Source organism: Hirundo rustica, chromosome 18 (assembly GCF_015227805.2).
Source record: "Hirundo rustica isolate bHirRus1 chromosome 18, bHirRus1.pri.v3, whole genome shotgun sequence".
NCBI lineage: Eukaryota > Metazoa > Chordata > Aves > Passeriformes > Hirundinidae > Hirundo > Hirundo rustica.
This window is the reverse complement of record NC_053467.1, coordinates 12,013,545-12,040,106: the sequence shown is the minus strand read 5'-3', so window position 1 is coordinate 12,040,106 and position 26,562 is coordinate 12,013,545. Positions and strand designations below refer to the sequence as shown.

The 26,562-nt window shown below is 38.4% G+C and overlaps 1 protein-coding gene across 5 annotated transcripts in view; it reads left to right on the top strand.

Annotated features, from left to right (window-relative positions):
- The window catches only part of CCDC57 (coiled-coil domain containing 57), a 33,884-nt gene that overhangs the window by 1,681 nt on the left and 5,641 nt on the right, over window positions 1-26,562 (top strand). Inside the window, exons 1-9 of one of the 5 annotated variants that reach the window (XM_040081826.1) lie at window positions 992-1,095; window positions 3,952-4,057; window positions 9,132-9,294; window positions 11,673-11,859; window positions 12,766-12,866; window positions 16,373-16,601; window positions 17,119-17,255; window positions 23,462-23,515; window positions 23,788-24,016. In XM_040081826.1, coding sequence (XP_039937760.1) covers window positions 4,011-4,057; window positions 9,132-9,294; window positions 11,673-11,859; window positions 12,766-12,866; window positions 16,373-16,601; window positions 17,119-17,255; window positions 23,462-23,515; window positions 23,788-24,016 — 1,147 coding nt within the window. In that variant the 5' untranslated portion in view covers window positions 992-1,095; window positions 3,952-4,010. Of the gene's footprint in view, window positions 1-991; window positions 1,096-3,951; window positions 4,058-9,111; window positions 9,295-11,672; window positions 11,860-12,765; window positions 12,867-16,372; window positions 16,602-17,118; window positions 17,256-23,392; window positions 23,516-23,787; window positions 24,017-26,562 lie in introns of those variants that run through there. The other 4 variants (XM_040081825.1, XM_058422937.1, XM_040081829.2 and 1 more) reach the window with 4 other exon arrangements.

Below are 26,562 nucleotides of genomic sequence, written 5' to 3'. Positions count from 1 at the left end.
TTACAAAAGTCAAAGTGTTAGTTCTGATTCTAATTTTCATTAATAGTTACTGGTGAAAAGAAACACCTTCTTTAACTGGTATGGGTCTAGGACACACAATTCTCTTCTGACGACACAAGGAAAAATATATAAGAACTACTGATAATACTCTATCTTCTCTAAATTGGTGTACTTCAGGTATAATTTGGGTGCAGCATTCAAGTTTCTGGAAGTCAAAAGCTGTTTATGTGATCCAGAAAAACAGAGGAGTGACAGAACATTACAGGAAGTTTGCCTCATGACTTCCAGACAACCAAGTCATCTAGAGTGACTAAGGGAAAATCATGCTTTAGGCCTGCTTCATGTGTTACATCTTCCTCCGTTTCACCTAGACGGTGTAAGGCAGTTTAGTTGATGGATACAGTTTTTTATAATTAAGGAATGTATCTATCTGTTCTGTATTACCTTGTGTTACAGGTGGCCTGAGTTCGTTTTTTTACAAGCTTTTTAAAGTTTTTCACACGATGCAGTGGGAGTTCAGAGATGATGGGAAATTTGTTCACATCCCTAAGGGCTGTACTTGAAAGGGGCCAAGAGCCTCCTTCCTGATCTGTGCTTAAGAGAAATTGTTTAATACTAAACAACTGGATAAACAAAATGTATAGGAAGACATGTGAACGAAGGAGAGTATGGGACAAGTACTAGCTGTGTTTTGGGAGAAGGGGGTCTTACTAAACGAGACCGGGACTGCAAAGGGGTGTGCCCGTGCTCACACGATGCAGAGAAGAGGCTGCTCCATGAAAGTAATGAGGATGGAACGGGGAGAATGTGAGGAGGAAGAGTACGCTACCGGGTTCCTGGAAGTGAATGGAATGCGAAGAACTGAGAAACACCGGCTAGTTAAGCAGGAGAGAAGCCAGACGGGGACCGGCGCAGCCTCCCTGAGCGAGGGCCGGAGAGGAGGCGGCTCGCAGTCGCGTGTGGGCGGAGCGGCAGCGGCCCTCTAATGCCGGCGCCGCGGGCCCCACGGAGACGGGCCCGCCTCCCGGCACGGGCCCGCCCGCCGCGGCTCCCGGAAGAAACGCGGCCTACCGTCGTGAGCGGAGGGGTGTGCAGGTTCGTGCCGTCCGGAGGAGGGTTGCGACTGGGCTTCCCCATCAGAAGGCAGTGGGGTCACACAGCATCCCGCTGTGCTGCAGGTTGTCCTTCGGAGCTCCCGAAGGGTCGCCTGCGCGTCTCGTGCCCTTTTTTCTCTCTGGGGCCCACTGTCCTTCTGCACCCTTCCTGCTAAGTGGCCTCTCTTGTGCTGTCCCTGAGTCCAAAGCGTTATCTTGTGCTGCTCTCTACTGTCTTCATCTAACGGGTTTGACCTCGACAGTCTGCCTGCCATCTGCTCTTCTGCCTCAGAACATCTCACCCTCAGGCCTCTCCGTGGAATCCTTCCTTGTCGGGTCTGCTTCCTGCCAGCCAGTCATTTGGTTGGCAGTGTTGTCTTTCACCAACGCTCGATTGTCTTTTCCTCCCTCTGTGCACTCCAAATTTAGTTAATCTTTTTAACTGTGGCAGCCACCTGATGCATTTGGAACAACTGTAGCTGAAAGTGTGATACAGAAAGAGCAGATCTTTCACTGCTGCATGTTATAGGCAGGGAGGCTATTCATGAATATCCACAATATTGTCTTTTTAAAAAGTCATCTACTAGTCCTTACACAAATGAAGAAGTTATTACTTACACTATCTGTGCATGGTAGCGTGATTTGAATGCTGCCAACAAGAACCAGAATATGAAGAGAAAAGACTATTTTCATTAACTTAGGGATAAATGTGAAATCTTGGCCAGCAGAATTAAAAGACCATCAGATCATTGTGTCCTTGAGCATGGTTTGTTCTTCAGTATGCCTGGGAAGAGCAAGCTTGAATTTTTTTATACTTCTTACATGCAACGATCAATGACTCATGTTTTTATCCTAGAGAAGTAGAGTTGTCTTGATTGTTTGTGAAGAAAAATGTTGTTTAAATTATGACAAACTTTAGCACAGAGATATTGCGTAGAATTTTCTGATCTGATAATCTCTTTCATTTAAAGAAATGCTATTTGAAAGGCATGCTTGTCTGATTTGTTCTCTGCATCCCTGTGCTTACTCAGAAGAGATTATCTGCGACCAGTGACACAGAATAATGATGTACAGTGAGAGAAGCTATACTGACTCCAGAGATTTGGGAGAATCTCTGGAGAGAGCTGAACAGAAAAAACATTTTATATATACATTTTTTTTTTTTTTTTTTTAAGCATCCATACTGCTTAAAAACAATGTTTTTTGGTTTTGGGTTTGTTTTTTGTTTTTTTTTTTTTTTTTCTTCTACAGAATTTATAATTAGATATGAGGGAAATATGGAGAATAAACAATAGAAAGAGGTGGATGTGAAGCAGTAAATGGTTTTGCCTGTAAAAGCACAGGCTCTCTGTCGATTATTTTCTTTTTAAACTAAAAGCAGGCAAATCAGACACAGCATTTAATATTGTTAATAAAAGAGAAGGTTGTGCCTTCATCATACATATCTCGAAGAAAAGAGAAATATGTATGCAAGCTGGCAGGATGGAGGGAGTAAACACTTCTTTCTTGAGTTCTGTCTTTACATAATTCTTGTTTAATGTAACTACTGTCAGCAGCAATAACAGTCTCTTTGGGATTATTCTCTGCTTAAAATGGGAACTGTTGTAAATTGCTGTAAACTGTGCTGGATCCAACTACATTTAGAATGTAGAGATGGTTGTGTAAGTTTAATTTGTTGTTGTTGTTGTTGTTGTTATTGTTGTTATTGTGGGTGATCTGTGCAAGACTCTGGAATTCATCAAGGTTACTGTGGTTAATGTGGTGTATATGCAAATTCATTTAAAGCCAGTTCAGGAGTTTTACATAGAGCATATTCTTTGGGAATGGAAGGAGGAGTTTGAGTCTCTTAAACCCAGCAACTGGCTCTTTGCCAGGCTGAGCTGGATACTGATCACAGTACAGCAATCATTCTTCTGATCTGCCTTGCCCTTAAGGGTTTGGGAATGAACAAGTGAGGTGTAAAAATACATGTCTAGACTACACTGAGACAGCACTTCTGGTAGACTTGGTTTGTATGTATAAGTGCTGGCTATAGGATTCAGATTACTTCAGGCAAAGTGTAAATTTAAAAGCAAAATCTAGCAGAATATGAAAGTGAATATATATTTAGCTGTTTACTCCACAGTTTTAGTTCAGGGTTTTGCCTCTGTGGGTATTATATGATCAGTCTTATCTAATCAAATGCAATGGTCTGTCCCTGTAATATAGAGTTGAAAGTAAATAGAAGGTTGCAGAACAGCACCGTAGCAATTGCACAATCTAGGTTTGTTTAGCTGTGTGACAGACTGCAGCAAACCTGTTGAGTCTTTAAGGGATTAATGCAGAGCTTCAAAGGTTCAGTGTATCATTAGAGAACTTACTGGTCTTGGTATCAGTATCAGCTCCTCGGTTTTGTTTGAAATCCTGACGTTACTGGTATTCTTCCACCGGATCTCAGAGAAACTGTTTTTTTAATAGCAATTTAAAATATTGGAAGAGGAGAGGAAAAAATACAGAGCTGCTTCTATTTTTAAATGTATCTAAAAGATCTGATTTCTGCTGGTCAAACCTTGATTTGCAATTTTTTTCTTATGTAACAGAAATGTTCGAGTGGAGGTGGAACTCAGCTATACTTAAGTGGAGGTCTTGCCCTACTTTTCAGCAGGTCCTCTAAATTCTCTCTGCAACTAACCTTTTTTTGGGAAATAACATATACTGTTATAATTGGTTTCCACTAACTTATGAGAAAAAGATGTTATGGTGCCTGTTTCTTTAGGAAATTACAGCATTGTGTATTTAACAGTTACATGTTATTGTTCAAAAAAATTTACATGGGGATCTCTCATGCTTTTTAATGTAAATTAATTTTTGTTTACAGCTCTAGGAATAGTCACATAGATCATCTGCCTGAGGATTATGTGAACCTGGGAACTTCACATGGAGCAAAAGATTCAAGAACTGGAAGACGCTGATGTCAGAAACTGGTATAAGAATGTTGGACAAGCAATTCTGTGTTGCTGCAGTGCCATCTAGCAATAATTTTTTAATTTTTTTTTTTTTAATTAGCATGTTCTGGTTTAGCATTACTACAGTTGTATAAGCTTCTTTCTCTTTTTTTTTTTTTCCCCTATTGTTTAATTCCTCTAAAAACTGATTACAGTTGAAATTACAGTTTAGAAAATTATGCACTGCTTGTGTAGTAGCTGTTGCTTTGCTTGTTTGACGGCTGCCCCTTGTAACAAATTGCTAAGACTATGTTTAGTAATGTGAGATTGCGTGAGATTATTTTATGTAGTAAGCACACTACTAAATTCGTTAACCTTGAAACTACAAGAAAGGTCAGCATCTAGAAAGCAGAGGTAGCCTTAGACAAGATGAATAAATGTACACTGTTTATCATACTCCTAACTATGAGGCACTTTTCCCCCCTTCTGCTTCTTATGTTTGTATCATTTTACCATAAAAGGATCGTCTTACTAGCAGTGAAATTTGGTCTTCAACTGTGTTACCCTAGGGAGGCATTATACCACTTCTTTCTATATAAAAAACTTCAAAAAACAACAAAATTTTCCTTCTTTGTTTTTGTATAAAAATGTTTTTTATATTGGAATTACTTTTACTAATTTACATATGAATGTGTTTAGTCATTAGAGCTAGAACACTTAATTTTTGTCCTATCAACCAAACCAATATATAATATAAATGGAAGTGGTATTGTTAAGCAACTACGTCTTCCACCCAATACCTGCCAATCCAAGTCTTGCTGCCCTCAGTATAGTAGTCCTGCTAAAATGATGAATCTTCATCCAGGACTCTCTTTCTCATGGGCTTCCCAAAGAAAGTTTATGAACCTACCTGACGAAGTATGAGAACCCGAAGAATACTTGATAACTGGCTTGGTTTGGAATTGCTTTGTGGTGCATTCTGTGGTTGAACTGCAGTGATAAAGCTGATTAGCCGCTGTCCACAAGCACAAGGCTACATCATCCAATACACATGGTTTCTCTTACCACACTGGAGAAGGAAAACAGTTATCTCCATTGTTTATGTTTACAACTAAATAAGCACATCTTCCGTGCTTGCCACTGGATCTCCTGCAGTTATGCCCCCTAACTGAACATTATTTTTTTATCAGTTAGACAAAATCCCTTGTGATCTCATTCTCTTGTTTTCAGTTGTAATTTATCAATTTTATTAATCTAATTAGTTTTTCTCAAGCACTTTTTAAAATACTTTATCAATTTAACCACTGGACGGCAGCTCACTGCAACTTACTTTCTGGAAAACCCGTGGCTTCTTTATGAACAGTTTTTCATGCACTTACAAAGCATACGTGTTGTGAGGCAAGAATTTCACACTTGTTCAGTGGCATTTTTACTGGTGTCTTTAATTAGCATGTTTTGGAGTAACTTGCAATGTTACTTCAGGAGAATTTCACAGTAGAATATACATTCTGTAGTACTGTTCTTACTTGGTTTGAAATGTAAAGTCTTCAACAACAGATGTTTGTTTTCCCAAGTACAGTAAACAATATGACTGGTTTTGTTCTTTTCCTTTAAAGTAAAATTCAATGGCTATAAGGGGGGCAGTGTGGGGAGGGAGGGAAGAAGTATTTTCCGTAGCATTGTGTCTCCCAGCGGCCCTCTTGTCGCTTCATCTTCAGAATGGAAAACATGGTAGTATTTTTCTAGCAATTTTTCAGTAAGGCTCTAGTTTCTTGACTCTTTAGTAGTTCTGCAAGTATACACTTTAAAGGCCTCTTGGCTGCAGCCAAAACTTTCCTTTCTAATAGTACTGAATTGTTTTGCTTAACTTAAACGAAAAGCTTAGACTAGTGAATGATGTGCCTTTAAGTTTTTTTCATGTGATTTCATGGTGACTGCTTCTTATGCTGTTTCTGTTGTCATTCTGCAAAACTAGAGGGAAACAGTTAATTTTTTATCACCAGTAGGTCCATATGTATATGCGTGTGCACATCAGAAGATGGATGTCCTTGCAGCTTATAGTAGATGGTACACTCTAATCAATATCCCTTTAGTCATGTGCTTAGAATATACATTTAACTTCTGTTAGGATATTTATTTTATATTAAAAGAAGGTTTTTTTAAAAAAAAATAAGAGAAATAAAAAATACCCTTAACTTTTAGCACTGGGGAGATACAGTACTAGAAGTCAAAATAAAGTTCAGTTATTTCTGTAATGCATAGTATTTGACAAATTACAGGTGCTTGGCTGTAAAGGAATTGAAGTTTAATGTCTATAAGATGGTGGAGGGTTTTGTAAAACAAGGGGTTTTTTTTCTCTCCTCTCTCCCCAGTGGTTATGAAATCTGATCTTATTTTGCAAAGGATACTGTTTGGCTGATTTTTTTCTTGAAATTCCCCTTTGCTGTACAAGTCCTGTTAGGGGATCTACCATAGGCCAGATTACAGGTTTCATTCAGCATAGTCTGATTGTTATGAGGATGGAGAAAGGTTATGCCATGACTAAACTCCTCGTACAGTGTTTGAAAGGGCTGAGACAATCCAGTGTTTCCATCAGTACCATTGTTCTAGTGTTACCCGTCTGTTACTCCCTTTGTAGGAAGTGCTTGCTGAATTTGATGTGGGAATTAAAAAGAGAGAACGTGAGTTTCACAAGCAGACAGTTGAAAAGGGTTACTTAGTTCTGTCCCATGAAGTTAACTTATTTTAAGCTATTACCCTTAACTCACAGAATGAATGAGTGTATTATAATCTAAAGTCATTCCTGTGTGAAACACATGAAAAGATGACTGTTGTTTTTGCTGGGTTTTTTCCACCTATGTGTTGAACTGTTTCCAGCATAGCAGTGAGCATGGGTGTTTCTGATATGCATTCATAGTGACTGCTATTTTTCCTATGCAACCAAGAACTGTATATAGATATTTGAAAGACCTCTGTCATCCTTCCAAGGTTAGTAATGAGGAATTCACCCTTCAAAAATCTCTGCATGTGTCGTGTTCACTAATCATCATCCAGGATTACTTGGATTGTTCTCTGGTGCTCATGTCCACTTGCTTCAGTGTTGTTGCAATTGATACCTTAATAATTTGACAAATTGAGTTATATAGGTAGAGGGGAAAAAATCCTCACATTAAACCAGCTGATACCATTGAGAAAAACAGACAAGCTTTCAGGAAGAGGGCTTGTATACCTAGAAGTTTGCCATCTTTTTTCCAGCTGTGTTGGGTTTTGTGTAATAAAATTAATTATTTCTGCCTATAAACTTTACCTTTAGGTAAAGGGGGAGTCACTGCCGCCCCTCCGCCTGGACACGAGCCTACAGCGCCCCCTCTCGGTTTTCGTCGTAACTACACCAAATTGGGAAAAGCTTGATAGGCGGGAAAAGGCTGTTAACTGGGTTTTCTTCTTGTCGTTGCTGTTGTTTTTTGTTTTGTGTTGTTTTATATATATAGTCTAGTAAAGAACTGTTATTCCTTTTTCTGTATCTTTTCCTGGAAGCCCCGTAATTTCGAAGTCGTAATAATTTGGAGGGAGGGGATGATCTTTCCATTCCAGGGACATTCCTGTCTTCCTTGGCAAATATCTATCTTTTAAACCATCCTATTTATACCTTTAGGTAAAGTTTATAGGCAGAAGGGTAGCAAAAGGTTACCTGGCCATTAGTGGTATCCATGGATCCCTTCGTCTTAAGTGTTGCATGATTGGAGTTTAATTTCTCATTTGGTTTACTTGTCTTGGGTGTTCTTTAAAGGACACTGCTGTAATAATGGATCTTGAACTACTTTGTCCTGTTGCAGTCTTGACTACAAAGATTGCATGACCAACTGTTGTTCACTCAGCAGGAACTAAAGAACCACAACTGCATGTATACTTACCGTGAAAAACGCCAATCCCTGGTTTTAAAATTTTGAAAGTTTAATAGTAAATAAGATGGTTATAAAAATAGAATTAGAGTAAAAAATTGAACAATTAGAGTTAGGACAATACGAGACAATAAAAACAAAGTTACAGACGTCTGGGTGCCTCCCCGAGCAAAAAAGCTCTGGAGAAGGAACCCCGTTAACAAAGGATTATCTCTTAAAAGCAATAGCCTGTTGAATATTCATACATTTCATACATGATGCATAAATTCCATTCAAACAAAGAATTCTCTCTGGTTAGTGTCACTTTTTTCCTTTAATCTCTATGGCGTCTTCAGGGCTGAGCAAGGCAGGAGAAGTTGGTCTCTTCTGATAAGGAAGTAGTAAATTCTTTTTTTCTCTGAAAGATTTATGTTTTCCTGTGGTTGGTATGTAAAGACTACATTTTAACTACAAAACTGCATTTACCATACTATCAAAATATTAATACAACATTAACAATCAATACAACATAATACATATAGTAAATATCTTGCGCAGAGCCATATAATATGCACTTTTCACACTTACTAAATGTAAATTTGCGCATGTTGCTTACTCTGTGTCTTGCAGTTTAAATTCTGATGGCACTTCAGAAGAAACTTTTGATCTTTGCAATTTTCTGACTTGAGTTCTTGATTAGAGATCTCTGATACTGTTTCTAAAACCTGCATCTTCTTCTCTTTCTACACTGTGTTTTCAAAGTATGTAAATGCAGCAGCCTTTTAGCCTAGAAATTTTTCCCTGACAATGCAGCAATTTTAATTCCTAGCTCTTTTGTATCTCATTTCTGATATCAGCAAAATAGAGACATGCTCTAGATGGAAGTACTGGGAGCAGTATTGATACCGAAGGGCAGTTTATGCCGCTTGAGCTGAAGTGACCTCCAAAGCTGATTCTAAGTACCCATACAGATAGACCTTCAGAGACTACTGAGCTCTAAGCAATTAAAATGCTTTTGCTTAGTAAAATGCTAAGAGTAGAATAGAACAGAATAAAATAGATAATTTGTAAAGCAGAACAAGGAAACAAGATGAGGACAATAAACAAAGCTGGATTAAACAAAACAAAACCAGACACCCCCCCCCCCAAAAAAAACCCAAACAAAAAATATCCACAAAACATCCTTAGTATTTATTCTGCTGAAATCAACAGCTTTACTCTGTGCATCATAGGTCTAACCAACACCCGTCTCTGGCAGCTGAGCGAGAATGGATTCTGAAACAGAGTAAAATGCAAACAGAACTGAACTGGCAGCAGGTCTCTGAGAATGCTGGATGTAATTGGTATCAGAAATCAGAGGATCTAGCACACAGCCTGTCTTCATCAAGAAAGGAGGTGAGAACTTCAAATTAACACTGTTTAAGAATCATCTATTGCACAGAGAGCTATAGAGTCTTCCCACCCTGATGTTTCTCAGGGAAATATGTCTTTAGCCTTCTTTCAAAAGTCTGTGAAACAGTAATTCTGTGCACAGTAGTTAATCACATGTATTTTATCAGAGACCAGATTCATTTTCATGAACAATCTCGAGTAGTGGCCTTTTCTTCCTTTCCCTGTAATCAAGTCGGCTGCAGAGGTGCTTTTCCTTTGCCATTGTAGCAAAAGAAGAAAGATGTCTCCTAGAGCAGCCCCAGGGCACAATGAATTTCAGATCACAGTACTGCTTGAATTCTATCAAGGGAACAATATTAGTCCTGAAAAGCTGTTGGGTATTTTTGTATGGAAAAAAGCCCTATTTTTTTGTAAACAAACTTTATTAGACAATGGTCTAACAATTCTCAATACCCAGTTGACCTGAACTCACAGGTACAGTGGAAACTCTTGTTTGTGAAGTTCAGAATGCTGGCATTTACTCTAGTGTTTTATTTTATCATTGTCTTTTCAAAATGATTCATAGGCCTCAACAGCTGTAGCATGTGAACACATGAGGAAGATAAATAAGTATTTTCCATTTCACATAAAGAAGATAAGAAAATGATGCTAAGTTATTTGTCCGTAAGGGCAGTTTTTGACAGAGAAAAAAGGGATGTGCTTAAGTCCCTGTGCTATATTTTAAAGTATCCTTGATTTCCTTATTTTTCTTTATACTTCCCTTTCCCTTTCCCTTTCTTACCTTTCCTTTTTTATCCCTTTGTCATTGAGCTACTGACATCCTCTACCTCCCCTCCTTTCCTTCCATCCCATGTTGAAGCTGATCTACAGAAAACAGACTACAGGTTGCATAAAGTGAAGATTATTCTTTCTGCTTTTACTGTTGAGAGAGAACAGACAATACAAGCATCATTTAATCACAGTATTTCACCTGAAGGGGAGAAACAGGTTAGACCACTTAATGTAGACATGGATGAATTAATTCTAAGATAACAATATTATGGGCCTTGTTTCCACTGGACTTAATGAAAACAGTTCATCTGTTTCATATGTTTCATTCAAAATACAGACATCTCTAGCCTGGAATGCACGTAGATTAAGTGTTGGGCTTAATTATGGTCGTTGTTGTTGTTTTCCCCAGGAATTTTCTTCCTATTTGTTGTCAGGGAGACAGTGAATAGACAGCGATCCAGATACATACCATTGCAATGGTTATTTTGGCAGTCTCTTAGCGGGGGGTGGGCGGTCTTTGCCCGGTTGGGAACAGAGACGGTCGTGTGGTTTTTTCTTCTTGGACCTCTCCTGCGCAGCGGTTTTTCAACACTGCCGTGCAGCTCCACCTGCCGCCGGCTTCTGAGTCTGTTGCTTGCAACAGAGAAAGGGAGTCCCGGCTGCTCCATTGACTGGGACTTCGTCGGCTGTCAGCGCCGAGAGAGGCCAGCCCAGTCCAGTGCGTGCCTGGGGAAGTCATTCCCTCCGCCCCCCTCCCGGAACGGCCTCATGGAGGGCGAGCTCCTGATGCTGGAGCAGCGCGTCCGTCAGATCTCTTCTCTGTACCGTGCCATTTACCAATGTCTGTAAATTAATTATTTCTGCCTATAAACTTTACCTTTAGGTAAAGGGGGAGTCACTGCCGCCCCTCCGCCTGGACACGGGCCTACAGCGCCCCTCTCGGTTTTCGTCGTAACTACACCAAATTGGGAAAAGCTTGATAGGCGGGAAAAGGCTGTTACTGGGTTTTCTTCTTGTTGCTGTTGTTTTTTGTTTTGTGTTGTTTTATATATATAGTCTAGTAAAGAACTGTTATTCCTTTTTCTGTATCTTTTCCTGGAAGCCCCGTAATTTCGAAGTCGTAATAATTTGGAGGGAGGGGATGATCTTTCCATTCCAGGGACATTCCTGTCTTCCTTGGCAAATATCTGTCTTTTAAACCAGGACAATATTATTGTCAACAGATGATCTCCAATGACACTTTCAAGAATTTGACAGGTCAGAAAGGGGAGCGCTGTTACTGCTGTTCAGCCCATAAGTTCCTTAAGGAGAGGGATTTTACCTGCACATGGAAGAGAGGTAAACCACACCTGCAGAACAACAGTTGTGAAACAGAGCCAGCTCTGGCACCATGGTCCTCCCACACCGGTTCCTATGATGTTCTCAGTGCAGTACTTCTTTCCCTGGTAACTCCTCAATGAACAAACACATTTATTCTCCTTCTATGGTACTTTTCTCCCACATATGTTCATGGGTTGAAAGTATTGGGAACTGTGTGTGTGGTGGTGTGGAGAGAATATGCGTTGCTTATTAACGAAGGGTTCTTTTTTTCTTGTACTTTTATTTTCCAGGTATTTCAGTATGACGATGAAAGTTCTCTGTGTAAAGATATCCCTGCTTTGGAAATAAAAAAGCTGCAGGAACAGAATTCCAGCCTTCGGGCTGCTATTGCACAAATGAGGAAAGAAATGGAGAGTCTTGATGAGCAGATATTTTCTTCCCTTCCTCTAACAGAAGACAGACAGCTTGCAGAGCAAGGTGACAACTCTTGACAAAGAACTTTAAATTCAATTAAGAAAGTTTAGTAGTCAGGGTCACAACCTATGAGGGCTACCCAGTCCATGAGTGTGTAAAAATTGTTATTGTGGACTTCTCAAGATTGTACCATACACAAGCACACGGTAGTTTGAGATTCTGTATTACAAATTACTACAAAACAATTATTAGTGAAAACAAACACACACACACGCATGTGCGCACGCTATAAGTCACTGCAAAATTATCACTAGAAAAGCAATCATGTATATATTTTGCAGGAGTAAAGCAATTATGTATATTACAACTTACGACAGAATTCCTGATGGTGAAGCCAGTATGTTGAATCATAGAATGGTTTGAATTGGAAGGGGTCTTTAAAGATCGCTTAGGGGTTTACAGTATATCCGTTTATAGTATATCTACTGAAGTGGTATACAAGAGGATGTTCAAGGGGAACTTATCACTGTCTACAACCACCTGAAAGGGAGTTGTCGTGAGCTGGCGATCAGTCTCTCTTTCCTAGTAATAAGCAATAAGACAACAGAAATTACCTCAAGTTATGCCAGGGGAGGTCTTGATTGGATATTAGGAAAAACCTCTTTGAAAAGGCTTATTCAAGCACTGGCACAGGCTGCCCAGGGAAATGGTTGAGTTGCCATCCCTGGAGGTGTTTAAAAAGCATGTATGTGCAGGCATTTGAGGACATGGTTTAGCGGTGGACTGGGCAGTGTTCAGTTCTTGGGTTTCACTGGATGATTTTAAAGGTCTTTTCCAACCTAAATCTATGGTTCTATGATTCTGTAACTAGACATTTATATGCATGAGACAGTTTCTGAAGCAGCCTTTGCTATGAAAACCTAAACTCTCTATAAATACATACACATTCATATTATACTTCTCTTTTAGGTTCATTGAGCACAAACAAAATTTCAACTGGAACCACACTGAACAACATCAAAGTCAGTTCAGCTAAGTTGGATTGTATAGTAAACCCAAACAAAGAAGAGGTATGGTGAGGTTTAAACTACCTAAAAATATCTGTATGTATGCGCGTGTGTGTAATTAAATACCTAGTGTATTATTTTTGAGTAAATATTATAAACTGAAGTAATATGTGCTTATGTGATTGGTCAGATGAGAGCCAGCAAAGATTTTTCAGCCAAACTTACTCCTATTCTTTCTAGGCAATAAATTTTGGTTAGTCATCCCATGGCACAAGTCACTTCGGATCTTGCAAGCCAGTCTTAATGTTTTGGGTTTTTTTCCCACTTGCAAATGCATAAGCCACAGAGTATTACCTCTTCAGTTTTTCCATTGTAAATCCTTTTTTTTTTTTTTTTTTTTTTTTAATACCAAGTGCAACTTGGTATGACTAGGAAAAAGTACCAAGCTCCAGTGCTGTCTTGGAGTGCTCACCTCGCATGAAGTAAGAACCCACTGGGTGTAAGAGCATATTTTACTCCATTCAAGGGTTTACATACTCATTCCCACAGTGTTATTTTAAAGAATAAGAACAATATTAGCATTAAAGTGACAGTGACATCTCTCGGAAAAAAATCATTATGGAATTGAAAACTGGGACAAATATCTAATACTGTGTAAGGAGTAAGTCACTATATATTCTCTTCCTGTCTTCCAGCAATTTCATGGCATAGTAAAGAGAGTCTGATGTAAGACAGTTTATAAATCAGAAATCAGGGTTTTCTAATTGTCATCTGTAGGATCTGCCGGTATCAGTGCCATGATTTAATCTTACTGTTAAAACCCACCTGTAACCATCTAAATTCAAGAAAATTGAAATAATAGCTAAGTAATAAATAAACATGAGAGGTCTTGATTGAAAAGTTAAGAGCTTCAAAAAATGAAACAATATCAATATTTAAATAAAACTTAGGAGCCTTGGGAACTTTGTGCGGAAACATGCATAACCAACCACACACAGATCGTGTTTAATCTGTTTTTTCTCTTTGCTGAATATAGAAGGCTTTTTTGTTGTTGTTCATGCTGTCATATTATATTTAGAAAATCATTATGTGCCAGTATAGACAGTACAGATTTAATTTTTCTCTTTGGCCACTTCCAGAACTAGGTGACAACTAAACTTTATACCAATTTCCCCTGCACCCCCTAAAATAAATGTTTTGCAAACCACTGTCCAAGGGGCATTCTGATTTTCTTTGCATTTCTGTAAGTGAGGATAGAGCCTTAAAAAAAGAGTCACTTTGCCTTGAAGACAGTAAGATAAGAAATGAACTTTCTCTATTCCAGAGGCTAATCCTTTGCTTCATGATGCTAAATTATAATTGAATACTCATGGCTGGATATGAGAACAGGAACAATTTCAGGCAGTGATTTGCACCTGTAATGTGAAATGCTGAATTACTTATGCTTTATACGTATAGACACGTAGCAAATAGGGGCTCTTCAGGGCAAAACTTCAAGTAAATAAAATGCTGGAACTGTAGCTGATGCTGTCTTAACTGAATTTGAACTATTGTTTCCTGCCTGTTTCTGCTGTCTGCTTTATTTTTTCTTTCTCGGTACATGACGAGCATTCTTAGATGTAGACTGAGCTGGAAGCCATCCTGAAAATATCTTAAAAACAATGGGCAAAGCTTCATTTTAATTTCTTACTGGATTTTACAAGTGCTTATCTTTAGCACTTTTCTGCATTTTCTCTGTGCTTCTTAAATTTATTAATTGCATGCTATGGATGTACTTAAGGCCGTGAAGAATTACAGGCAAAAATATTTCTATCTCAGGAAGCTCAGAATCTGTTGAGCAATAATGGTAACTAAACACAGGGGCGCAGGTGAAGTCAGTAAGGAGACCCATAGTGATAGTTTTCTTCTTTCCATTTAGAATAACAGAGTTTCTGTGACCATAATCTGGAAATCATAGGCCCCAGCACTAAAGAAGAGGAAAGTTTATTCTGGAAACTAGTAAAGTAGCATGTAAATTTTTGCGTGTACATGTATTTTTCTTTTGTATCAGCTCTGAGGAGAGTTTTCCCTCCCACTCTTCAGTACACATCTTTTAAGTGTTTTCTCTCTTTTGTACTGTAGAATTTTGCTCTGGACATAGACCTAAAGGTAAAAAGATTTCTGAGTTCCACTCCTAACTCTACAACATACAGTCTGTCACTGGGAAAAAAAAAAAAAATCTTCTGTGCAATGCTGTGGAACTTTTTCTGAAAAGTTCAGGAAAAATAAAAGTTTAAGCAAATGGCATTCCTTGTCCCAGCCTTGTCCCATTTGACTTGTCTTTTGATCCACTTGAAGATGGTCCACAGTGTGACAACCAGCGGTGCCATAATTGGTCATTGCCTTCACCTCTCTTCACATTAAGCTTTAGTGTGTCAATTTCACTGACAAAGGTAGACTGTAGTAATTTGTAGCTACTTGTATTAGTTGCTTTTATACAAATTGCTAGATGTGTGTCAAAGTGCTGTTCCTTTTTCCTTTCACTTTGGTGTCTGAGTATTTTAAGGCTCTAGTCCTGCACTAATATCTCTACTTTTCTCCCCCACACTGTTTGTAGGCCTGAATGCTTTCCTTGTACATTCTCAAGAGGCTTCCTTTTTATGTTAAAACTATCCAAAGAAATAAGAGCATGGGAGTTACATGGCACAATATGGCAACAATGGTTTGTTTTTTCTCAGTATGGACAATAGCTTTCAACGTGTACTTCTTGAATCACAGTGTTTAGGGTGATTTAGTTGAAAGTTGATTGCACTTGCACAGTTAGTGTATGTAGTATGCTTCTAACTAGTTTATATGTAAAAGAGTAAACATACCAATGAGTAATTGTAAAACAGTTTTAATGCATGTGATACATTTAGATACTTATGGCTCTGTGTGAAATGTAATATGTTTATAGGGAGATGACTGTTCAGTGAATGATGACTATTTAAATGGATATCAAAAAGTCTCCTCTTTGGGGGCTGAAAGAAGACAGTATATAGGTCTTGAAAAGCAAGGATGTGATCTTTTGGGTATATACCTTATCATTATGTATATGTGCAGGTGGACTCAGGTTGGCAGAGACAAAACAGATTATAAAATCTTTACCTTTCAGTAAATGCTTTAAGTCATATCTACCCCTTTTGTTTGTATATACAAATGATTAAACAATGTACACAATTATTAGACAAATAAGGATTTGTAGCAGATTGCTATTTGGTATGAAGAGGGTTTTTTTCCACATTTTTATCTTAAAATTAAGTGCTCTTTAGTTCACAGTTATACAGTGTTTATCCTATGTGTATTATTTTACACTTATATTTTACAGTATCTGTGGGAATGTCTCAGGCTGTTACAGTGTTTCGCTCCACAGTTTAATTTGCCCTGTACCACTAACAAAATCTTGAAAATGGGCCCTTAAAATTTGACTGTGGCCTTCAATTTTACACTTTTTTTTCTTCAACTGATGCCTCGTGCATATTTGTACAAATCTCTGAACCTGCTGACCTCACTTTCAAAATATTCATTATAAAACTGTCTGTTTTATTCAGGGGCCAGAACCCAAAGTTCTTGAAGAAAACATGGTAGATTTTGGAAAACAGTTACCTGATGTAGGTGCTGGTGTTGGTTGTCAGTATAGTGTCAGATGCACTCTACAAGGAATGCAAAATAAACTCAAAGAAGCAGCAAGAAAAATCTCAATTCTGAGACAAGAAAAGCGGCAGCTGATTGAAATGGGAAACAGACTCAGGGCAGAACTTGGAATGGTGTTAAAGGAAGGTAAATCTATTCTAAAGAAATGTGCTAGCTTATATATTTAGAATAAAATGGGGGAATCAGTTCATCGGTTGAGCTGGAGAAAGCTAGACTTCATTATAAAAAAAAAAGGTACTGGACCTGACTGATCCTTGATGTGCATAGCTCATGTGAGACTGGTACTAATCCTTGCAAGCAAGATTATCCTGTGATAGGAGATGCTAAGACAGAACAATGAGAGTCTGTATGTAATGACTTTAGGAAAGTGGAAGAGAAAGCAGAATAAGTTTACTGTAGAATAAACTTGAATTATGAGTATATATAATGTAAAAACATTTCACTGTGGATATAGTTTTTCTGGCAATGAAGCAAAGGAAAAAAGCACGAGGCCCATTTCTGCGTATCATTGAAACCATCTGCAATGTAAAGGCCTGTGTTCTGTGATTCATTTATATCTGCTGTAAACGCTTGCTGGAAATGCAATATTGTTGACAAAATATCAACAAAGAATGCCTTCCTCAGTATATTCTCTCCTTTATAGGACTCTGGCATCCTGTTAGCTCTAAACACTGCACAGTTTGTATTGCCTCTGGCAGTCTCCCTCCAAGAGAGCTTGTCAAAAGAACACAGTATCAACTATCAGTTCTAAAGCATCTACAGCACAGGCTCTCAACACAGGTAATTATATGGTGTTTGAAATTCAGTGATAATAAGCCATTAAACCATTTCTAATTCCATGAATATAACTTAAAATTCTGCATTTAAATTACTCTTACTGAGTTTAACTCAAGTCTATCTTTGGAAGATTCCATAGAATCGTTGCATATCCAGAACTGGAGGGAACCCATGAGGATCTTTGAATCCTGATGTCACACAGGACAACCTAGAAGTTAAGACGTTTAACTTAGGGGCATTATCCCAAATGTTTTTGAACACAGAAAGGCTTGGGGTCGTGACCTCATCCTGCAGAGACTGTTCCACTGCTTGACCACCCTTTCAGGGAAGAATTGTCTGAATTTCCCAATGCTGATTTAAGCCATCCCCCACGTTCTATCACCAGACACCAAAACCAAAAATCAGCACCTCCTACTCTTCTTCCCCATCATGGAAGGAGGTTATAGAGAGCAATGAGGTTATCCACCAGCTTCTTCTTTTTTAGGCTGAACAAGCCTAGTATCCTCAGCCACTCCTCATAAATCTAGCCATCTAGTCTTTTCACCATCTTTGTTGCCCTCCTTTGGACATATTCTAGTATTTCTATATTCTTCTCATGTTGTGGAGCCCAAAAATGCAGTCAATACTTGAGGTATGGCCATATCAATGCTGAGCATAGTGGGACATTCACTTCTTTTGGCTGATTAGCTGTGCTGTCCTTAACATACTGAGGACACAGCTGGCACTCCTGGCCACCAGGATACACTGTTGACTCATGGTGAGCTTCCCAACAATTGAAACCCTCAGATCCCTTTCTTCAGGGCTGCGCTTCAGCCTCTTGTCCCTCAAGTGTATACAGACATTCATGACTATAATCCCAGGTGCAGAATCCAGCTTTTTTGCCCTCATTAAATTTCATGCAGTTGGTCATTGCCAAGCATTCCAGTCTATCCGGGTCTCTTTGTAAGGTCTCTCTACCCAAAAGAGAATCAATGAGTCCTTCTCATTTAGTATCATCAGCCAACTTAGAGTACACTCAATTCATGAGTGTACTCATGAATTCAACTCAATGAACTCAAAGACTGGACTAAAATTGAGCCCTGGGAAACGCCATTAGTGACCGGCCACAAGCCAGATGGTTCCCCGTAAGTTTAAAGGGTGTAGGACTTCAAAAGTAGTATTTTAAAACACGATCTTCAACCAGTGTATTTCAGAACCACGTGTTTATGCAGTGTAAATGCAATCCTAAATTACAAATTTCAAAAGGCTTAGTTTTAACTAAGCAAGAAAGGCCTTCTGAAGGATTTGCACTATGTTCTAATATAAACTATAAAATGATTCATCAGTGAGGATATTTCCAAATACTCACAGTGGTGGGATTTTAAAGCAACCGTGTCCAAATGACTGTAATAGCACCTTTTCCATATATGAAAGCAGGATATATAGTTAACCTGTCTCATATATTTTGTAATTAAAATACAATCTTTAATAGTTAAATTGCAGATTTTATCAGAGAGACTAATGAATAAATCCCACCTTCCCTAGTAGTTAGTGGCAGACCTTCCAGTAACTTCATAGTCAGGATTTCACTATGTACTTTACTTAATTGATCAGCAGATTTGTTCCTGTGAGGATTGAGTCAGAGCCGTTGATTGTCATTGTAATTTTGAAGGCAGTAAACAGTGTTCTTTCAGAAAGGGTGAGGTATAAAACTCCAGTAGAATTATTAACCAAGTTTAGCTGGGGAAACACTTCCTCTGGGAACCACTCTGGGCAAGTCGTTCTGGTGTTTGGTCACACTCGCGACAGAGAAGGCTGGCATTTGGTTGGGGTTTTCTTTCCCCTTATACTTAAGCAAGGTGTCCTGTACTTACCTTATTGCCCATTGTCACTTGGTCTTCCACTGTATACCACTGAGAGGACTCCAACTCAGTCATCTTTATTTCCTTCTAACATCCTCATCAGATGCTTTTACATGTTGAAAAGGTCACTCATAATCTATCTCTTCTGGAGGGCCGGCAAGGCCAGCTGCCCTAACCTCTCCAATGTCAGCTGTTCTAATTCACTGATCATCTCTGTGGCTATTTGCTATTTTGTTGTTTGTGGCTGCTGCATTATGTTCACGTCTTTCTCATGCTGTGGACCCCAAAAATGGACAAAATACTCTAAATGTGGTTGCACCAATGCTTGGTAGAGGAAATAATCACCTCCCTTGGCCTGTTGGCAGTACTTTTCTTGGTGCAGTTGAGTATGCTGTTAGCTGAAGGCTTCATGAATGCATTACTGCCTCATCTTCAACTTGTAGTCCACCAGGTTTCTTGTTTCTTTTCTGCTGAGCTGCTTTCCAAACAGTCAGCCTCCAGCATATTAATTTGAAACTACAATCTCCTCTGCCTTTGGGGTGAAAAAATCAGCCGAATTTAAGCTAATGACCTCTATTTATTTTTAGTTCTCCTTTTATATGTTCCTACATGTCTTAATTGAAACAAACAAATATTTGAGAGCCTAGACTAGAGCATTTTGTGGATTACTAAAGTTCATTCAGGAGTATGTAAGAGATTGAAGTTAAAGTTTTCTCTTTTCCCCTACTAAGACCTGTAGAATTATCACTAGATAATATGAAACCACACAGGAAATAAACTCACCATGTGGTCAGATTGCACTAAGAAATCACAGCTTTCAGCCGTCTACTTGAAAATTTTATCATCTGAATACATTCAAAAATATCTTAAATTTTCATACCTAGACACATTCTAAAAATATGGGATAACCATGCATTCATGTTGAGTATGCCATCCTGTGCAGTTTTTATCTTGTAATTATCACTAATTCTTCAGATGTTATCTGGTTGGCCTAGGTATATTATGAAGTATATGAACCATCTGGCCAGACAGTTTGAATGACAAAAGGGACTTTCTTTAAAAACAGCCAGTGTAAGTACATTATAATTTATATTTTATTTTTCTTACAGTTAAGAGTAATGCTAAAGAGAAAAAGAGAAAGAAAAAAGCGTATTAACGTCTGTTGCTTAGATTAAGTGCTACAAATGAAGTAAAGGAAGGCTAAGTGACTCAGCTGGCCCAACTACTATTTTTGGCAATTTAGTTATGCCAAAACCAAATATATTTATTTTCCTGTGAAGTAAAGCAGCGCTACAGATTAGCCACATGATTGTACCCATCAGGGCTGTTGGCTGGAATAATTACAAAAACTTATGGATTAGTAGATCTAATTACACTAAGAAAATACTGTAAAAGTTTGAAGGGCAAAGATCATCCAGCAATTAAATCTGAGAACAAGTACTGACAGGGTCAGGTTCTGTGGTCTTTAGGCAAACGGCTATGCAGCTTCTGCACAGGATTCGTCTTCTCTTGGATAAAGAACAGTAGTAAAAATAAGTAGTACTTTTTTTGAGGGCTCACACATTTGAGTCTGAAAGGAAAAGGCTCTCCAAGCATCCAAAATATGCAGGAGTATTTCACCCACAAAAGGTATATTATTTGGGGAAGAAAATGAATTCATATGTTTCTTGACTAAGGTGAATCTGTCAGATTCAATCTATGGCAACATTTTCAAATATTATAGTGGAACCTGGCAGAGATGAACGCTGCATTTGGACATCCAATCACAGGTACTTGAATTTCTATTAGCTTCTTCTCAGCAGAAGGTATCTATCAGTAGAGGCACTCCTGTCTGGTAGAGAAAAGTTGCCTAAAATCCAAAAGGCTGTGCTGCTAGAGTCAATTATAACCAAATCTGAACTGATTGTTTGAGTAAAAATAAGTCCCTGTTCTTCTTTACTGCCCATTAGTCAAGAAGTTTTAAAGGTTGCAGTGTGAGCAAACATCGTAAACCATCCATCTGACAGTGATAAACTGAGAATGCCATCCTCCTGTAGCTTTCCAGAGCTAATGGAGACTTATTCTTCCTCAGGTATTGCAGATAGTCTAAGACAACAGAAATTGAGGACTGTAACAGGTCAGTCAGATAAGTGAAATGTGAGCTGGATTTATACCATAAATTATGGTATATTTTATCAAATTTATTTAATCAAGTTCTTTTGATGTCAAAAGTGTTAGTGAGTACATCAAAAATATGAGTTAAGACATACCATAGTGAAAGCTATCTGGGCTGTGAGATTGGGGAAGATTCAAATTATTTGAGTTCTGTGAAAAAAACAGGAAAGCAGCACTGGTTTTAACTCTTCATAGACAGTCTGAGGACTTGACCAAGAGTTCTCACAACAGCACTGCCACAAGAAGTATTAGCATCTTGCTGTAGCATGAGGAGGGTTCTCAGAGAAAAGAATTAGGGAGCATCAAATACATAGCCTCACTGGCATATCAATGCTATATCTTAGGGCACAGTGGCATGGGCTGCTTCTGGAACAGGCAATCGTTAACGTCTTGTGAAATCAAACTCCAAGGTAAAAAGTTCAACTCTGGTCCTAGGTGACAGTCCTGAGCATATGATTTTGACCTCCCTCTTGTGGGGTTTCAAAAGACAATAGGTGAGGCAGCTGTTACAGTGTGCATGATGCCTGGAATGCGGTCTGCCAACAAATGAACTTATTGTGGAATGCCTCAGCATGCTTGTGGATATATAATTTTTTCTGAATGCTTGTGATCATCTCATTAACCTAAAGTCACAGGCTTGGCATCCTTTGTTCACTCCAACTTTCAGTTCTCTGAAAACAGTGACCTGTTTATTAAATGTTAACACTGGAAGTAATTTTTAAAAAGGAAATTAGGGTTCAGCAAACCAATCGAGGAGACCTCTTGTAACCTGCTTCTTTCATCTGTGCTCTGCTGGGGTTGAGGTCTGAAAAAGATTAGCGAAATTCTTATACCAAACATATATAAAAGTGACTTCCAGATCTGGACAAAATTGCCACAATTCAAAACCACTTTTTGTTTATGTTTGGTTTTTTCTTCCATCTCTTTAATTATTCTTTCTTTCATAACTTATCTTAGAATTTAGCTGACTCTCCAATTAAGACCGATGAATATTCCATCCATTCCAGTCTTCTTGCCTTATTTTTAATGAGCAAGATACTGTGTTTGTATTTCTCTACATATCTAATGTCTCCCATGTTCTTTTAAAAATCATTAAGGATAATTCTTGCTTATGTAAGAATAAATAGATTTTAAAAATACAGGATGACTATGGCGCTTGGAGAGGTGGAATTTCACTATGAGTTTCCAGATGGTGAGCTAAACTCTGGGAGTTCAAGCTCTTCAGCTGATGGGTTGCTTGGAGGTCATGGGTGAAGTGGCTTTCATTGAGGATCTTTCCACCTCTGGAACCTCTGAGTTCATAATTTGTCCAGACTAGAAAGGATAGCCCTTCTTACATCCAAGCTGTTCCATACTCTCATTCCAGGCTGCTCTTTACTCAGAAGAAACCTGCTGCTGCTTCAGCTCCTACACTAAAGCTGAGCTCCAGGCTGACTTTCCAAAGACAATAATTATTCTAGTTTGGGTGTTTTTATTCTAGGTGATCACTCTTACTGGCCAGGCTACATAGGCTCCCACATTAGAAAATCTTCATCCTACGAAAAGACAAGATAATTTATTACTGTCAGAGCTACAGGAATTTCACTGTCAATTATTTTACATAATGGGCTCATCTTTTGTTTCCATGTATTTAGTCTTAAATACATAGCAAAAGACTTTGATGTTTATTTGCATCTCCTTTGACAGGGCTGAAGCAATTTGTTTTTCATCAAATCTCACTGTAGTTGCTACAAGTTGAAAGCTGGTGAAACTTTGAGAAGTAAATTAGTTTATTTTAGCTGCTGGTGATTTACCTTTCCATGGCTGGCTGCTTTATTTTAGTTGGGGTTTTAGGTATTGTTTTGGAGTTTTTCTTCCGTAATTTAATCATGGGAAAATACAAAAATAAAGGACCCTGACAATAGAAGCTTGAGCAACAAGCAAGGTGATAGCAACAGCACCAGGAAATGTGGATTTTGAACAGATTTGATACTAGGTTTATTAGAAAGGTGGTTTGGCCCTGTTGATGTGAAGGGAACATAATTTTGTTTAATATAATTTGTAACTGATTATTTTAAATCTAGCAGTGTAACAGCAAACTGAGCTATAAGGGTGTTAGTTTTAGGGACTGTAAGTTACTCGTGTTAATGTAATATTTCACATTAGGAGCTGCAGTGTGCAAGGCAACAGCACCTTTCAAGGATCTCTTCTCTTACTGCCTGCCCTATCTTAAAGGAAGAAGAAGCTCCAAGCAGCTGTGGGGAAGAAACAGAATTACCATCTGCTGAGGTACAGTGCAGTTTTATGATCAATGTGGTTCACTTTCATCTGGATTTTTGTTAACACTAAACTAGGGTTTCTCAATCACTGCCATGATGTTGTAATTAATCTTCTTGTACAAGCTTTCAAAATTAAAAGTAATCATTTTCTTTTGTCTTGCCTCTTGCTGAAACACTCTATCTTTCCAAGTCCAAGATGCCACTGTGAAATGTAGCAAATTTTCTGATGTCTTTGATGTGAAAAGTATGTATGTCTGTAAGATTGTGTTTGAATTTGAACAGGTTCGGCTAAGGTTCGGCAATTTCTCTTTTGAAAATCATGAGCCAGATACAATCTCAGCAGCAAAGGCAGATACATCCACAAAAATTGTTCAAACTCAGCTGCTTAGTCAGAGTCCTAGTCAAGTCCAGCAGGTCCTGCTTTCTTCATCTAGAGCACATAATTTCTGTCAAATTTTAGACATGGGATCAAGCCTTTCTCTACTCAGTCCTCGAAAGAACACCAGCCAGGGTAAGCCTGCTTTGTAAAGCAGTCACAATATTTGACTCTTCTGGAAGTGTGGAAATACAGTGGATTCTGTCGCCGTTCACTAATTCTTTTACGTACTGCTCCTGTTGTTACAGTCCTATGATCAGAATCTGAATGAGTTACTTGAAGGGAATTTCACGGTTGCCAGCAGAAGTAAGAATTAAGAGGAATATCTACATAGCTGTCTGGTTTAAATGCCATCATTGCAACTACTTCTTCACTTTTATTAAGTACTCCTGTAAAAAGCAAAATCTGTTTTGACGTAGTCTAAAACTTAGCTGGGGCAGATATAAAAGTGTCTGTTTGAGAACTGCACACTACATATGTTGACAAGTGACTGTTAGATCAAATTGTAATTTGAAAATCCTTGCTTAATTATTATTTTTTTGGCTGCTTTATAGCTACAATACTGCTTAGAGTGCTAAGACCTAAAAGCCAAAGGTGACATCACAGGCATGATGCTGGTATATGCTGTGGGGATTCCCTAGACCTTTACAGTCCCCTGCAACAGGCTGGAATGGGGAAAAAATAGAAGCAGGCACAATTTTTTATATGTGAGACTGTGTCCAATCTATACATATGAGACAGTGTCAGGGTTAGGATGACAGGTGAAGGTAAAACCTGGGTCATAGACTGAACATGAATTAGTGTTATACTTCTACAAAAATCACCGCATGTTCTTGGAAATCTTAGCAAGAACACTCTTTGTAAGATATGTGCAGTAAAGTATAGCCTCTTTACAGGGCAAGTTGTTAGGGAACTTTTTAATGGCAGCTATTATGTTGAGGTATTATGTATTGAAGCTTAATGTTACATATTTCAAACTACTGGTCTGTTCATGAAGTAATCCTTCTTTGACTAAACTCTGGGAAATTAACACCTGCTATAGATAGGACGAAAAATAATGGATTTACATTATAATATTGGAAAAAATTTAGGGATAGATGAAAGTGGAGTATGTTCCCTAGAGGGATTGTAGACCTTTCTTTATAAAATATCTTTATAAAGATTTCTCCAGAATGTTCCAGTAAAAGTGAGTTTTGGTTATTTTTTTTTAATAAGAGGTATAGCTTATAGTACATTATTTCTCAAAATGCTGTAGGGTTTATGCGAATTGCTTGGGCTTCTTGCCTTGCTAATATTATTTTTATCATCACCGTTACTCCTGAGATCTGACAGTATCCGTATAGTAATATGACAGCCATTTAGACTTTTCAAATTAGCTGTATTGCTATTACATAGCCATTCGTGTGCTATTAATCACATACAAACTGTAGGAATAAGAATGCAATCACTGGATTAAGGGGAGTTATTTGTTCCCCTCAATTTGGTACTTGTAAGGCCACTTTGTCCACCTTTGGACCCTCTTGTACAAAAGATTGACAAACTAGAGTCCAGCGGAGAGCCACTAAATGGCTGGGCCACCAGACCACAATACACGAGAAGAGGTTTTAGAGAACTGGGTTGTTCAGTGTGGAAAAGAGTCAGTGAGTGGTCTGGCTGCTGCTTTTTAACTACCCAGTGAGGAATTTTGGAGAAGACAGAACCAGACTCTTAGAGATGCACAGTGAAAAGTGGCAGTGGACACAAGTTGTGTCAAGATATGTTCTGAGCAGGGAGTGATAAGCACTGTGACATTTCACCCACAGGTCCTATCCAGCCTATGTTACATCTATTTTTAGACCAGTGTGTGGAGGCAATGAACCATCTTTAGTAGCTCACAAGAAAAATAATAAATAATACTTTAAAAGGGCTTTCAAAATGAAGAGTGGATTATAAATGTATTTATTCACAACAGCAATGCATTGCAGGGACAAAGTAATGTGCATTGACAGACCTGCAGGACTGGAATGGACACTAGTGCTGACACTCATGATTCATGTGGATTTTTTGTAAGGCTAGGACTGAAATAGGAAGAGGATTTCACGTCAGGCTTATATTGACAGGATAAGCAAAAGGATGTATTTGAAACATTACTGATGGTGCCATGCGGTTTCATGCTGTTGTATGTGTGATGCAACAGCTCTGGCAGCCTTACAAGGACATCAGTTTCTTAATGTCTAGAAATTTCCAGCCACTGTTGCAAAACTTAATGTAGATTTTTGGGGAATCTAGAAATAGAAAAAGGGACAGATGATAATGCCAACATGGAACAAGTGAAATGTGATGATATGTGTGAAATGGGATAATATTTTCCTGAGATCAAGTTTAATTTGATCTCTGCATCCAGATTTATATGAGGCACACCAGAGTGGGACTTCTTCTGGAAGCATTATATACAAAATTTTCAAATTCTGCTTCTGATTTTTAGCAGAGGTTTGTATTATTTTTCAGGCCTGAACTATGGAAATTAATTCAATCTTTCCTCTTTAAAACCACTCACTTGAATTTAATACATTCATCAAGTACATTGTTACAATGGATTGAATTGTCATTGAGACAGAGTGACTTGGGACTGAGCTTTCAGGTACAAGTGATGCACACAGAGTCTTGGAAGCTCAGTGACAAAAAATTATTTGCAACAAAGC